The sequence below is a fragment of the Macrobrachium rosenbergii genome, chromosome 21 (assembly GCF_040412425.1).
Source record: "Macrobrachium rosenbergii isolate ZJJX-2024 chromosome 21, ASM4041242v1, whole genome shotgun sequence".
In the NCBI taxonomy this organism is placed as follows: Eukaryota; Metazoa; Arthropoda; class Malacostraca; order Decapoda; family Palaemonidae; genus Macrobrachium; species Macrobrachium rosenbergii.
In genome coordinates this window covers 12,443,196-12,456,255 of record NC_089761.1, presented here as the reverse complement: position 1 = coordinate 12,456,255, position 13,060 = coordinate 12,443,196, and the positions used below count along the sequence as shown (strand labels likewise).

Sequence of the window (13,060 nt, the reverse complement as noted above, 5' to 3'; positions counted from 1 at the left end):
GTGCGTCCTATGCAGACATGCGTCTTATAAGCCATCAAATACGGTAATTTGTTATTACATTTGATTTATTTGCAAAAAATAGAAATACAAAATACATTACAAAAATATGAATCTTTTACCATTTTCGAACGACACAAACACACTGAATGCTGCCAAAGGCTGAGCATCTCTCAGATATGAGCGCGCTGCCAGTAGCGGGAAAAAGTATCGTACGCGTGCTCGACGTATTTTAGCAAAATATAAAATTAAATATTATTATATATTATTATATTGTCGTAGCCGTCGTAAAGTCGGTCGGTCGTAAGTTGCATAGGTCGTAAGTCGACGACTACCTGTAGATGAATGACCTAGATTACTCCCAAATGGTGGCACATGAACCACTGCAAGGAAGGTTCTAATGAAAATACATCAAAGATTTTTACAGGTCATATCATGTATGTGAAATCTTTCAAATGTACTCTGACAATGCACAGTGCCTGCTCTGATTATTATTTTTAAGCAGTTTAGCCAGACCACAGAGCTAATTTATTTACCTCTTACATGGCTGGCTGGAAGGATTTGCATTAATCACAATAACGTTTAGATTTTGCTTACAGTACTGTATTACAGCTTCATAAAAATGTTATAATTAGGTTAACTGAAAATGAGGGAGAATTTAATAAAAATTAACAGACTTGTTTCAAAAACTTGAATTTTCTTGCCAATTATATTCTGGACATTCATACAAGATGTGTTCAACTTTTTGTGTTGCTCTACAGTTTGTATTAAGGGATTGGATCTTGTGGGCTATTCATCAAATATCCATGGGTCAAATGAGTGACAAATTCTAAGTTGCATCCAAATTGTGTGTGCCTGTCCTTTTCACATGAGGAATTCCATATTTCAACATTAGGCTAGAACTATTATTGTCTGCTCTTGGAATAGCAAAGAGCTCCAGACGAATAACAATTCTAAATGAAAGGTTCAACTAAAAAGATGAATAACAAATAACAATTCTAAATGAAAGGTTCAACTAAAAAGATGAATAACAATCTTTACAAGAAGGATTATTACTAAAATTATTATAATACTGATAGAATTGATAAGCAAAAACCAATACACAAGTAAAACAAACTCTCTCCAAAATTTGGATGAAGTTATGCAAGGAAGAATATTATCACGGAGACAAATGTACCAAACATATCTGGTAACACTCCTAAACAAAAAGCATAATAAAAACTCAGTAGAATAAATGGGACAATTATCAAATCACCAAGACACTAATAAAAATGAAACAGGATTCTTGATCCCCAAGAAATCAGCTATGCACTAGGAGAAAATTTTGTAAACATAAGAGAACATAAATGTACATTTTTGTAAAACAAGAACTATTACTGAATCAAACCCAATAATTTGTGAAATGATGGAAGATACTTTATATATATTACAAAAGAAAATTCAGTTTGGAAGAATCAAATTATATCTTTTCAAACTGTAACATATCTATTCCTGGTAGAGATAACATTTATGGTTGGGTTAGGTAGTAACCCTAATAAATTTAATTTACAGTCCTAAGTTAGATCAGGTGGTGGGTCCAGGAGGGCGAAGTCCCCTATGCCAATTAAGTTGAAATGATCAAACATCTAGTACCGTTAGCTGAATCATATATTTTACAATTTTATGACTATTTGTGGCTCAGGAATTTGTTTCCTAAGAAATGGTACAATGCAAGAATTATTCCCATCTCCAAACAAAGAACAGATTCAAGTAATGTAAAGACTTTAGCCCACTTTCCTAGACAAAAGGGCAGCAGAGGACCTACAAGGGGTGGCAGTAACTTTGGTAGTGGCCTCAAAAAGCCACTCTTTCAGAGGCTGCACTTGATAACCGCCAAGTGTGAAACAAACATTCCCTCCAGCAGATTCTGAAAGCAAATATGAAAACAACTGTAAAGAACCAACTTCTCAAAGGACACATGGCAACTTGGCCATCAGGTGAGGATGAAGTGAAACAAACATTCCCTCCAGCAGATTCTGAAAGCAAATATGAAAACAACTGTAAAGAACCAACTTCTCAAAGGACACATGGCAACTTGGCCATCAGGTGAGGATGAAGAAGAAAATTCAGGATGGTCTCCTGGAAGCAATTAAGTGCGCCCTAAAGACATAACAATTCTGTGGCAAGAGCGTCCCAACTGTGTGACGGTCTCAATATGTATAATGCTTATGTGGAAGGAGCCAAGTTAGACTTCTCAATGCTGACCTGCAGTCCCAAGGTCTGATGCAAGTCCAGAAGATGCCACAGGTGCCTCTTCAACTCCTCCCTCAAGGAAATCAAGACCACCCAGTCATCCAGACAATGATGAAGACTCAGACCCAGATGATGAATGCAGGCAACCAAAGGGCTTAAAGTCCAAAGGAAGACCTAAGGGGCTGAACATAGCATAAAGTAAAGCGTCTGGAACTAGAACACACCATTCTGTCATAAAGAGAAAAAAAATCTCTTGGAGAACTGGTGGAACAGGACGTGAAAATATGCATTGCTCAGGTCTACTGAAACAAGAAAGATGGAAGCATCTTTACAGACAAATCACTGGACAGATTCTACAGCCTCAATCCAGAAAGAAGTCAGGCACAGAAAGTTGAGATGGCTGAGGTCTATAATCAGTCTCCAACTGCAAGAAGACTTTGGGACAAGGAGAAGCCAACTGAGAAACCCAGCATCTTTGGAAGAATCTTCTCAAAGAGTCCCTTCTGCAACATGGAAGCTACCTTATCATCAAGAACCTGCATCTTCACCAAACTGGATGGGTAGAAATCAAAAGCAATCAAAGGAGACAACAGGGGGAGTGCCCATTCCTAGGAACGAAGGATAATAACTTGCGGAGAACCTCTAAAGCCTACTGCCATCTCCAGTCCCTCTTTAAAACTTATGAAGGCATCCCCAAACCAGCAGAGGGGAAATCTGAGGGGATGGCAGGACTTTACCTTCAGTGAAAATCTCTACTTAAGACTGAGATTGGCTTTGGCTATTGCAACAACAGGGTTATTTACGACTATCTGCCTGAGAAACACAGGGGTGCTAATGTGTCATTAAAGGGTGACCTCTCTGGAGAGCCTATGAAGAATGCCAGTGGAGTGGCAAAGATCATCTCTTGTCATTAACCTAAGGGAGTCTTTCACTGGTAAGCAGAAAACATCAGAGCAGGAGCCTTAAATTGAGTGCCTACGTGAGTCACCAACCAAAAGGTAGGAGGGTTAAAATAGCAAGACTCCCCAAAAAATGCCCATCATTCATAAAATGAAGGAAAGTAAATGAAAGATGAAAGAAAATGAATTGCTTAGCACAAAAACTGGGAGAAACACCGCAGTAATCCTGGGAAGTATGGCAAAACTTTTAACTTTCATGAAGTCACACAGGAATAAAAAGCATTGCCTTGCAGGACAATAAGTTTGGTTTACATATATGCAGTTGGGTTTTTCCAATTTAAAGTTGGTGTGACTGGATCCTTTTCACAAAGAGTAAGGCTATTTATCATAAATGGGTTTGCAGGAACAAAAATATTTTGGGGATCAACTTGAATCAATGAACAAGAAAGGATGTTTAAAAGTGGATTTGTACTCAACATTGCCAAGTAGACCTTTACAAGTTCTGAATAACTAATTAAGTTGGGGGTAACAAAAGCCTTCCAAAGCTTTCAAGCTGAAGTTTTTTCCTTTCTTACAAGCTAAAATTCTTATCAAGTTGCTAAAATGTGTCAAAAAAACATTCAAGTGTAATGTACATGGATGGGGGTCAATATTACAGTATGTAATAAACCATATTAACACTTGCAATTGCTACTGAGGACTGATGCTTCAGACATCCTGACCACCATCATAAAGCTTAGTGAATGGTGAATTGGAAGAGTTACAAGTAAACTACTGCATGGCTACCAGTCCCAGTACAAGTGTATTAAAAATTCCAAAAAGTGAAATCTCAGAACTGAAAAATTTACAGAAGGCAACTATAACTGCTGCCAAAAAACAAATGCACAGAATCACTAACAAAATTAATCTGCTACATCAATTAATAAAAGATTACAACTTCTTAAATGAAGATATACAACATAATTTAAAAATAATCCAAGTTACAGAACAGTCACTTGCAACGTTCAAGTATTTAAACCAGCAAACAAATGAAAGCATTCCAACTAGTGTGGTTTCACTCAACAATTACACAATTAGGTAGTCAGAGTAATGTTGTTTTACAGCTACTAATGGTATACTTGCAGACATCAGCAAAGAAGGTATTGTGAAGCAAGTTTGTACATTCATATGAACACACAATTACCTTTTCATTTGCATGTAACTGATTTACATGATACAAAAACTAATATTTCTGCACAGTGTGTTAATGCACACCACCAAATTACTCTTATTAAGTAGTTTAACTGCCACTGAGCTAAATATCCCACTGTAACATGGTAATTAAATAAAATAAGCATGCATCCAGTGTAAACAGACACTTTTAACATACGAGAAACAAAAATTATTAAACAAGCCAATCTCATGCATTAGAAAAATAATATTAATTTGGAATATATATACAAAGGAAGGCAGTACAATAAGGAGCAGTATTTTTTATACTTACTCCATACTGGCCTGGAGGAGCAGACTGTGGATAAGCAGGAGTGTTTGGCTGGGGGGCATACCCAGGACCACCGGAATAAGGTGGGGGAGACCCATAGTTTGGAGAAGGGGGGTAAGGTGTTCCCCCTACTGGAGCCTGTGCATAAGGTGCCTGAACTGGTGGTGGCACTGGGTTTGAATCTTCTATCCAAACACATGCAAGAGTCAGGTCCTGGCTAGAGCTGGCTATGTTTATATAGCTTAGAGTTGCAGGATTGGTTCTGTGGTTGTATTCTGCAAAATGCTGCCCATTCAATGCTATCTGAAAAATTTTAATTGTACCATTATCTACATATACTAATCTACCCTGCAATCCATTTCTGATCAGACAAGAAAATCATGAATCCAATACTGAAGTCATGAAAAAATGGATCCAAGAGGGGCAATACAGGATAAGCCAATCAAGTCAAATTACTTTTATACTCTCAGATTGATCAAAATATACCAGTATAATACAGTAATTATAAACAAACAATAGTGCTCTTGAAATGCATGGTTTATTAGTACACCTTAAACGAGGCTTGTGGCACCTCCCTAAAAACATTCTTACTATAAAACATAGAATACTTATTCAACATAGCATTTTAAAATGGCCACTAAAAATACAACTTTGGGGCCATGGTAATTTTAGTACCTTGGTCCTTTTTCATCTGACCTCGTGCATTTGCTCTTACACACACACACACACATACACAAAGAAAGTAAATTTCAAAGATGGAGAAAACACAACTCTGGGATTTGCAGGAAGGAATTATACTCATTTTTACCTAATATATAGTTATTGCCAAACAACAGCAGTGCCATTAGGGTCTTAGCAATACACAATCAAGTAAGCTGTATCAAGTGCTGTCTTTTACTCTTCATTTTCCCTTGGGCCACTTATGAGAGAGTTGACCAACTACTGTAATTTTTTTTTTCATTCTGTTTCCCAACCTCATTTAAAACAGTGTCCTTCTTTGAATTTGTGGCCTGCTGTCCTTATCATAGTAAAATACTAACTTTTGTGAGGATACAGGGATAGCTGGCTTTAAAGTTTAAATTTAACCTAAAAATCCAAGATTTTTCATCGTAGAACCTGAAGGATGGAGCATTGCACCATCTGACACTGTTATTTCTTGACTGTGGTGTCTTTCAGTAGTAAATCTCTAGTATATCTTGTCTTGGTAAGGTGGTTCGAATCTTCATCCAAGAGTTAAATGTTAAGTACAGTAATGTAGCTGGCCCATGGATCAGCATTCTTTAATAAATGATTAGACTTCCACTGCCAGTTACAGTTTACTATTGTCAGTTAGTCTAAGAAAGGGGCTAACAGGAAACCTAGGCACCTCATATTGCTGTTCACCCAAAAATCTGTACCCATGGTGCTCAGGATAACTGCTCAAATTGCTGAAGAGGGAAGTTTTTGCAGCCAAGAAAGACACCAAAGTTTAATTTCATGATTCAACCATTAAAGCAAGAATACTCATAGTAACAATACTCACAGTTACTTCATAAAAACAAAACTTGAGACTGAGGTGGATATTAAAAACCCAAATGAATACTTAATAAAACAAATTTTAAAAAATTACATCTGGCCATGAAAAACAAAGCAACATTCAAAAATTTAAACTAGTATCTACCACAGTACTATAACCAACCAAATACAGGCAGTCCCCGGTTAAAGGTGGGGGTTCCAAATACAGGAAGTCACCGGTTAAAGGCGGGGGTTCTATTCTCAGTCAAGCGCCAGTAACCAAAAATTGCTGATAACTGAAAATCGCCAATAATTATGGAAAAAAATGACATTTACGACGCCGTAGCGCCAATAAACTGCTTATCGGTGCTGTTAACCACTTATCAGTGTCAATAAACCGCTTGCTGATACTGATAAACCACTTGCCAAGACCAATAAACCGCTTACTGAAGCCGAAAATCGATTGCCATCGCCAGAAATCTGGTTATCAACGTCGTTAGCCAAGCGTCCTAATACTGAAACGCTGATAAATGACGCCACCGATAAGTGAGGACTACCTGTACTGTAAATTACAATAACTCAAGTACAGATAATTATTTAGTACTTTGCACAACCAAGCACAAAACATCAAAGTTACGCCTATATTGCAAATACAGAAATGGTCAGGTCTGTTGATTCTCATACAGATTAACAACCCACAGTTTGAAATGCTAACATCTTAGTCTAAAGATGGGTTTTACATGGAACAATGGAGCCCAATGTCATACTATTAAAACAGCTAAAAACAGAAAACTATAATCATAAACTAATCTTAAGGTAAGGGAGATTATGAAGACACTGATAAGTATTTTTAAAAGTGAAAATGGCACTCATGGTTCATTTAGCAACCTAAAAATCTGCTGCTTTTGTTTCTGCAAACCTGCACATCAGAGAGAGAGAGAGAGAGAGAGAGAGAGAGAGAGAGAGAGAGAGAGAGAGAGAGAGAGAGAGAGAGAGAGAGAGAGAGAGAGAGCCCCAATTAGGTTGGTACACAGACAGATATTCACTTGCGAAAGCCTAATACAATTGTATCAACCCTTCATGGATGGGAATGATCATGTGAGGCATAATAACATTTCCTGAGTTCAATCCAGAGGGCATCAGGTGAGAACTGATTTTATTTTGAACGAATTTTGAAGGAATGATGTTCATATCACTTCAATGGTCCATAAATGACTTACTTAGGCAACTCTTACAGCAACAATAGTACCTCAAAACAAGATAAAGAGAGATCAGTGTGACTTGAGATTTCATGGGGGAGTGCACTGCAGCTCCCCTGCCCAGGATGTCTTTTAAACATTTGGTCATAAATTGCAGGCAGTTGCCGATTATCAGCGAGGATTCCGTTCCGATGGTGTGACGATAAGCAAAAATCACCAATAACTAAAAATCAGCAATTTTTGGCGCTTTTCAGTTATCAGCGCCTCTGTTAGGTATGTATCAGCACCAATATGCGCTTATTGGTGCCAATAAGCAAAAATCGGTGCACATCAGCGCCAAATAAAACAAATAACTCCCAAAGATGTACAGCATCTCTGCATCTCAGTGCATCTCGTAAATATTTTACCATAAATATGCAGTACTCAGATTTTTTTTTTATCTGTTATGATACTGTTTGAGCCATAATTGTAATTTTACAAAATAAAATAAATTATTAGAAAAAACATGTATAACTTGGTAAAATTAGCATATCTTTACAAGCATCTAGGAAAAGAGGCCCTACACAGTGTTTGAAATATTCACTGTCAATTTCCTATGAAAGGCAAAGAAAATTTTTTATAATTTTTCTTCTTGTACCGTGCACATTTGCATATCTTTCTTCTCTCCACTGGTGTGCTTTTTCTTAAACTGGCCAACATTAACGTTTGCCCGGTCTAGGTGTGTTCTTAATCTATGCTTTAGCCCAGCCTGTAAGGGTTAAGAATAAATAATTTTAATAAAACTTGTTTTACGTACAGTATGCAATTATATTTCATGTATTATTGTCATATTATTATCATATTATAATTTATGAACAAAGCAATCAGGCGCCATTTGCACCTCGGTTATGTTTACATTCTTAAAATCATCAGCCGACTGCATTTTACCAACATCATAACAGTCACTAGTTCCTAAATGAAACACATTTCGGAGTTTCGTTTTCGTAAAAATGATCAGAGCTGGGTTTAAAAATGCAACTTAATCTTTATAAATACAGTAAATTAAATGAAGTAAAGCTGCGGTTTTGCCAGTATCGGATGCTGCTTTTGCCTCTTCCAAAACATTCTGTGGCTTGCACATCATTAATTTCTTCAGCCAACCACAACTATAAATCTAGTGGCACACGCTCTTTCATAACACTTTCCTCTCCATTGCGTGAAGAATGAATAAAAATTATTTTATTTTTATTTATGAAAACTCACCATTGAAAATTAGAAAATTTTTAACGTTGGCAACTGCAACGCAACCCTTAATAAACGTCTGTTGGTTATGGCTGTTTTTCAACCCAACTACAGTACTTATGTCAGTACTTGCCATTGTTTATGTCAGTGTCTTGCACGCAGCAGTAAGTGGTTGTTAACTACAATATAAGAAACAGTAATGAATTCTCAGAAAAGTCACAAGGCTAGTAAGTCTGATTTAATGTATGAAGATTTGCATTTAACGTAATGAGCTTTTGCTTCTAACCCTATTTATTAGTTAAAAGCTAATTCAGATATAATTTGCATTATCAACGGAGTAAACCCCTGTATTCACGTTCTCACGATTCGCGGACTCACTTATTCGGGGATTTCTCTGTGGAACGTACCTACCTATTATTCGAGGAAATCTCACCCATTTGCGGTATTTTTCACTGAGAAATATTCACTAAAAAAAATTACAGTACTGTATTTTCATATTTTCCTGACTAATGCACTTTTTGTGATAAAACTATTAAAGTACTCGGGCATAAGCATTTTTAGAGGGTTTTTCTTGTGTTTAAACTAACAAAATAGGCAGTTCTAAGTGTTTTTCGAGGGGTTTTAAGTATTCGCGGATTTTAGCTATTCATGGGGGGGGGGTTGCGTTATGCATCCCCCACGAATATGGGGGGTTTACTGTATTTACTGAAACTGCAACAGGTGTAGGAAGCCTGCCTAAAGTGCTCCTAACGGAGTCAGTCTAAAGGGGGTCACCCCCAAATCGCTTTACAACGTTAACATATCTCTGTTTCCTGAAGGTAACTCGTGGATTGTGGATACCTTTTCCTTCCTAAGACCTTGACCTGTTATAATCCTCTTTGGTATTTCCTGGTTTTGTTTCTCTTGTAAACAATGGAGTTTACAGCTAACTCTTCTTGTAGAAATGTCATTATCATCAATGGATATAATTATGTTAGCATAAATTAAAAGAAATTTAGATATTAACTATCACCAGGTGACTCTCTCCCTCCTTTAAACGTTAAATTCATGGTTTTGGACTGTGTTTTTACACATTACATTTTGTAATTATTAGGCTCGTTTGTCTTCTTTCAATAAGTCAAGTTTTTATTTAATTCCCTTGATTTTTTCTTACATTTACATAATGTCGAGGTTGTTTAACGATTGCACAAATGTAATATATGAAGAGTAATCTCTGTGCATTGGCAACGCGCGCTCTCTCTCTCTCTCTCTCTCTCTCTCTCTCTCTCTCTCTCTCTCTCTCTCTCTCTCTCTCTCTCTCTCTCTCTCTCTCAGATTTCTTTTACTTTTAAATGGAAGTATAGTATTTATTTTCATTATTTTATGCTGTTGTTTTCCTTGAAGATATAACCTCCTTTGTTTGAGGGCTGATGCTTCGTTTTGGGGAGATATCCATTGTTCCTTGTGTTGACCCACGATTAATCCCAAAACTATAATTGTTTCTCCCTCACCATCACATTAAGGTATATGCAGGTGTGGCAGAACGTGAGGAAAGCGCTGCCAGATTGTCTTAATTAATATTTTCATATCCTATTTCTAACAATGTTATTATCACAAAACTACAATCAGTTATAATGAGATGCATTTCTTAAATAAAGCCTTTTTTTTAAAGAATCGAAAGGGAGTCTTCAATAGCCTATTTGTAGAATCATGAAAGTACATTTGGCATTGCTCTTTCACCCTCCTGAGACCCTCCTAGGGAGACTGTAGTGTAATCTATTGAAAATGCATCTCACACTATACACGATGGATATAAACTGCTGTGCTTGTGTATTTACGGAGCAAGCTTCAGTTCCAAAATCCAAAAAAATCCAAAACCTGAAACCAGATGTGTGGCGCCACCCTTGCAGCCGCTCAAGAACTAATGGCAGCTGATTCAAAAAGAAGTCCCGGATCATGGGAGTTCCCGGATCACAGAACTCTGGATTTAAGAGGTCAGACTGTACATCAATATTACTGCTACTTTTACTCTCCTCAAATAACCATGGCTTTAGGGGAACATTATTAGCTTTCAAAACTAAAACTACAAAAGTTTAAAATGGTTTACTAGTAAATATTACTACAGCAAGTCTATCATATTCAAACATGTTCATGTCATGTTACAAAAGATAACAATGTGCAAACTATTTCTGGTTTTGAAAAAAATTTTTTTCTCATTTGTAATATCCATACTATATGGATTTTAATCTTTATTAAATTTTTATTGTGTTCTATTTGAGGTACTGTGATTTTACAAATTGAAACTGGGCAATAAAACGTTATTCCAAATTTCTAATATTCTCTGTTGTGTTGTTTGGTTTCCTTTACTATATCTGAGATTAAAAACTGCACAAGTCTACATTACAAGTTTGGTCTCCTTTGTCTGAGATTAAGAACGGCACAAGTCTACTTTACATAACTACCAAAACCTTGAAATGCTGCACCAACTGTAGTTCCATCCATTTGCACGTAATGAGATACTGTTGGCTATAAAAATTTCTTGGTAAAACTTGGCTGGGCAGTTTATACCATATGCATTGCTTGGTAATCTATTCAAGTTTTTCAGTTTGCTGGTATGTCGGCTTCAGAAAATCTTACAAAGTTTTAAAATCACAGAACTTGAAAAATCATAAAACAAAGTATACTTTTAAAATAAATCAAATGAAAAACTATATAAAATTGCTTTACCAGCCAAAACCATGGTACAGTACTGTACTTCAGTGTACTGAGACAGTCATTTGTGCTGTGACTTTTTTATTATTTTTTTTTTTTTTGTATTTTGCCAGCCAAAATTGGGGCACAACTTTGAGGTTGGAGAGTCTTACTTAATGGATTTTGTTACTTATCAGGAGGGCAGATGCTTGAACTGTCTGGAAGTTAAAGAGCCACTCTAAAACAAAATGGCAGCTGGAAGAACACTCAATGTATACATAAGCTTTGGTAAAATAGAGATAGTGAAAATGACATTTTTATGATAAAATAAAGTTTTATATATACTTTCCAAACAATTATATAACCACCAGCTTCCTACCACGGCAGACCAAAAATTCAAATTTTGTGGTGGTGCCACCATTGCTAGTGTAGGTGACAGGGTCCCGCCCACTATCAGGACTGACAGGTACAACTCAGCAGGTAACTTCAATTCGTTTGAGCAAGATGTCCATCTGCGGGGAAGGAAGGAGGGCTCCGATTATGTAATTGCTTGGTAAGTATATATAAAATTTTATTTTATCATAAAAATGTCATTTTTATATAAGTGACTTACCAAGCAATTCCATAGCTGACTCCAAACTGAGAGGAGGTGGGTTAGATGGGCATGATCTAATCCAAAACATTAATAAAGATAATTAATTTGAACTAGAAAGTTTGCTAGCATTGAGACAATGCTTGTTGTACCTTACCTGATAAGAGAGCTGCTGGCCGGCTTTCATCTTAACCAGTAGAGGGCCTGGGTATTTTGCAGCCATGAAGGTTCACCAGAGGCTGAAGGTTCACCAGAGGCTGAAGGTTCACCAGAGGCTGAGACAAAGACTAAAAAAGGGTGCCCTTGCCCTGGACATGACCAGAATAAAAACAACGTTGTCACCTACACCACAATTAAAAGCCAGACGACCATCATCCCAACCATAAAAAACTGGTGGGTACTCCAGATACACTGTAGCCCTAGGCTTCCCATAACTCAACAACCTTAAATTAAGACGAAGAGACAGCAGAGGGACAGAGAGCCTGCTATGCTTCCTCTCCCAACACCATGCCAGCCACAGTTAAAGGCCCTAACACACTACAATTTTCAAACACTGCTTCCCCACCTTTCAGGTGGTGCAAAACAAAATGTGATTTCGACCTCCAAAAAGTTGATTGGAATATCGAGGACAAGAACATATGTCGAAAAGCATGAAAAGTGGCAACAGCTCGAACATCATGTGCCTTTACTTCAAGTATCAGAAAGGCGTCCTCTTGGACCTGAGAATGTGCTTCTGAGATCAGGCTCCTCAGGAAAAGAGAGTGAGCATTCTTAAAAAGCAGGTGAGAAGGGTTTCTCACCAAACACCAGAGGTTGTTTGAGGAACTTCTGATCTTCTCAGTCCTGTGGAGGTAGTACCGCAAGGCCCTCACAGGGCAAAGATGTCTCTCCTCTTCTTCCAGCCCAAGAATGTCCTCCAGGCACTGAATAATGAATGAGCAGGGCCAGGGATGTGAAACAACCTCGTTCATGGCAAGGAAACCATGCGACAGAGAGCACACTGCATTTCCTTGTGCAAAACCAACCTTATTATAGATCGCTTGGAGTTTGCTTACTCATCTCGCTGTAGCCAGAGCTACCAGAAGAGACTCTTCTGAGTGAGAGACTTCAAAGAGGCTAAACAAAGAGGTTCAAAGGAAGAGCTCGAGAGCCACATTAAAACAATGTCCAAGTTCCATGAGACTGTACAGGGATTCTCTATATTAGAGGTCTCAAAAGACTTGATGAGATCACTAATGTCCTGATTTGTAGATGAGATCACTAATGCCCTGATTCA

At 37.4% G+C, this 13,060-nt stretch overlaps 1 protein-coding gene across 5 annotated transcripts in view; it reads right to left on the bottom strand.

Moving 5' to 3' along the window:
* The window catches only part of LOC136849677 (uncharacterized), a 193,692-nt gene that overhangs the window by 72,481 nt on the left and 108,151 nt on the right, over window positions 1–13,060 (bottom strand). For all 5 annotated transcript variants that reach the window (XM_067123015.1, XM_067123011.1, XM_067123016.1 and 2 more), the window contains exon 5: window positions 4,612–4,911. In XM_067123015.1, coding sequence (XP_066979116.1) covers window positions 4,612–4,911 — 300 coding nt within the window. The remainder of the gene's footprint in view (window positions 1–4,611; window positions 4,912–13,060) is intronic.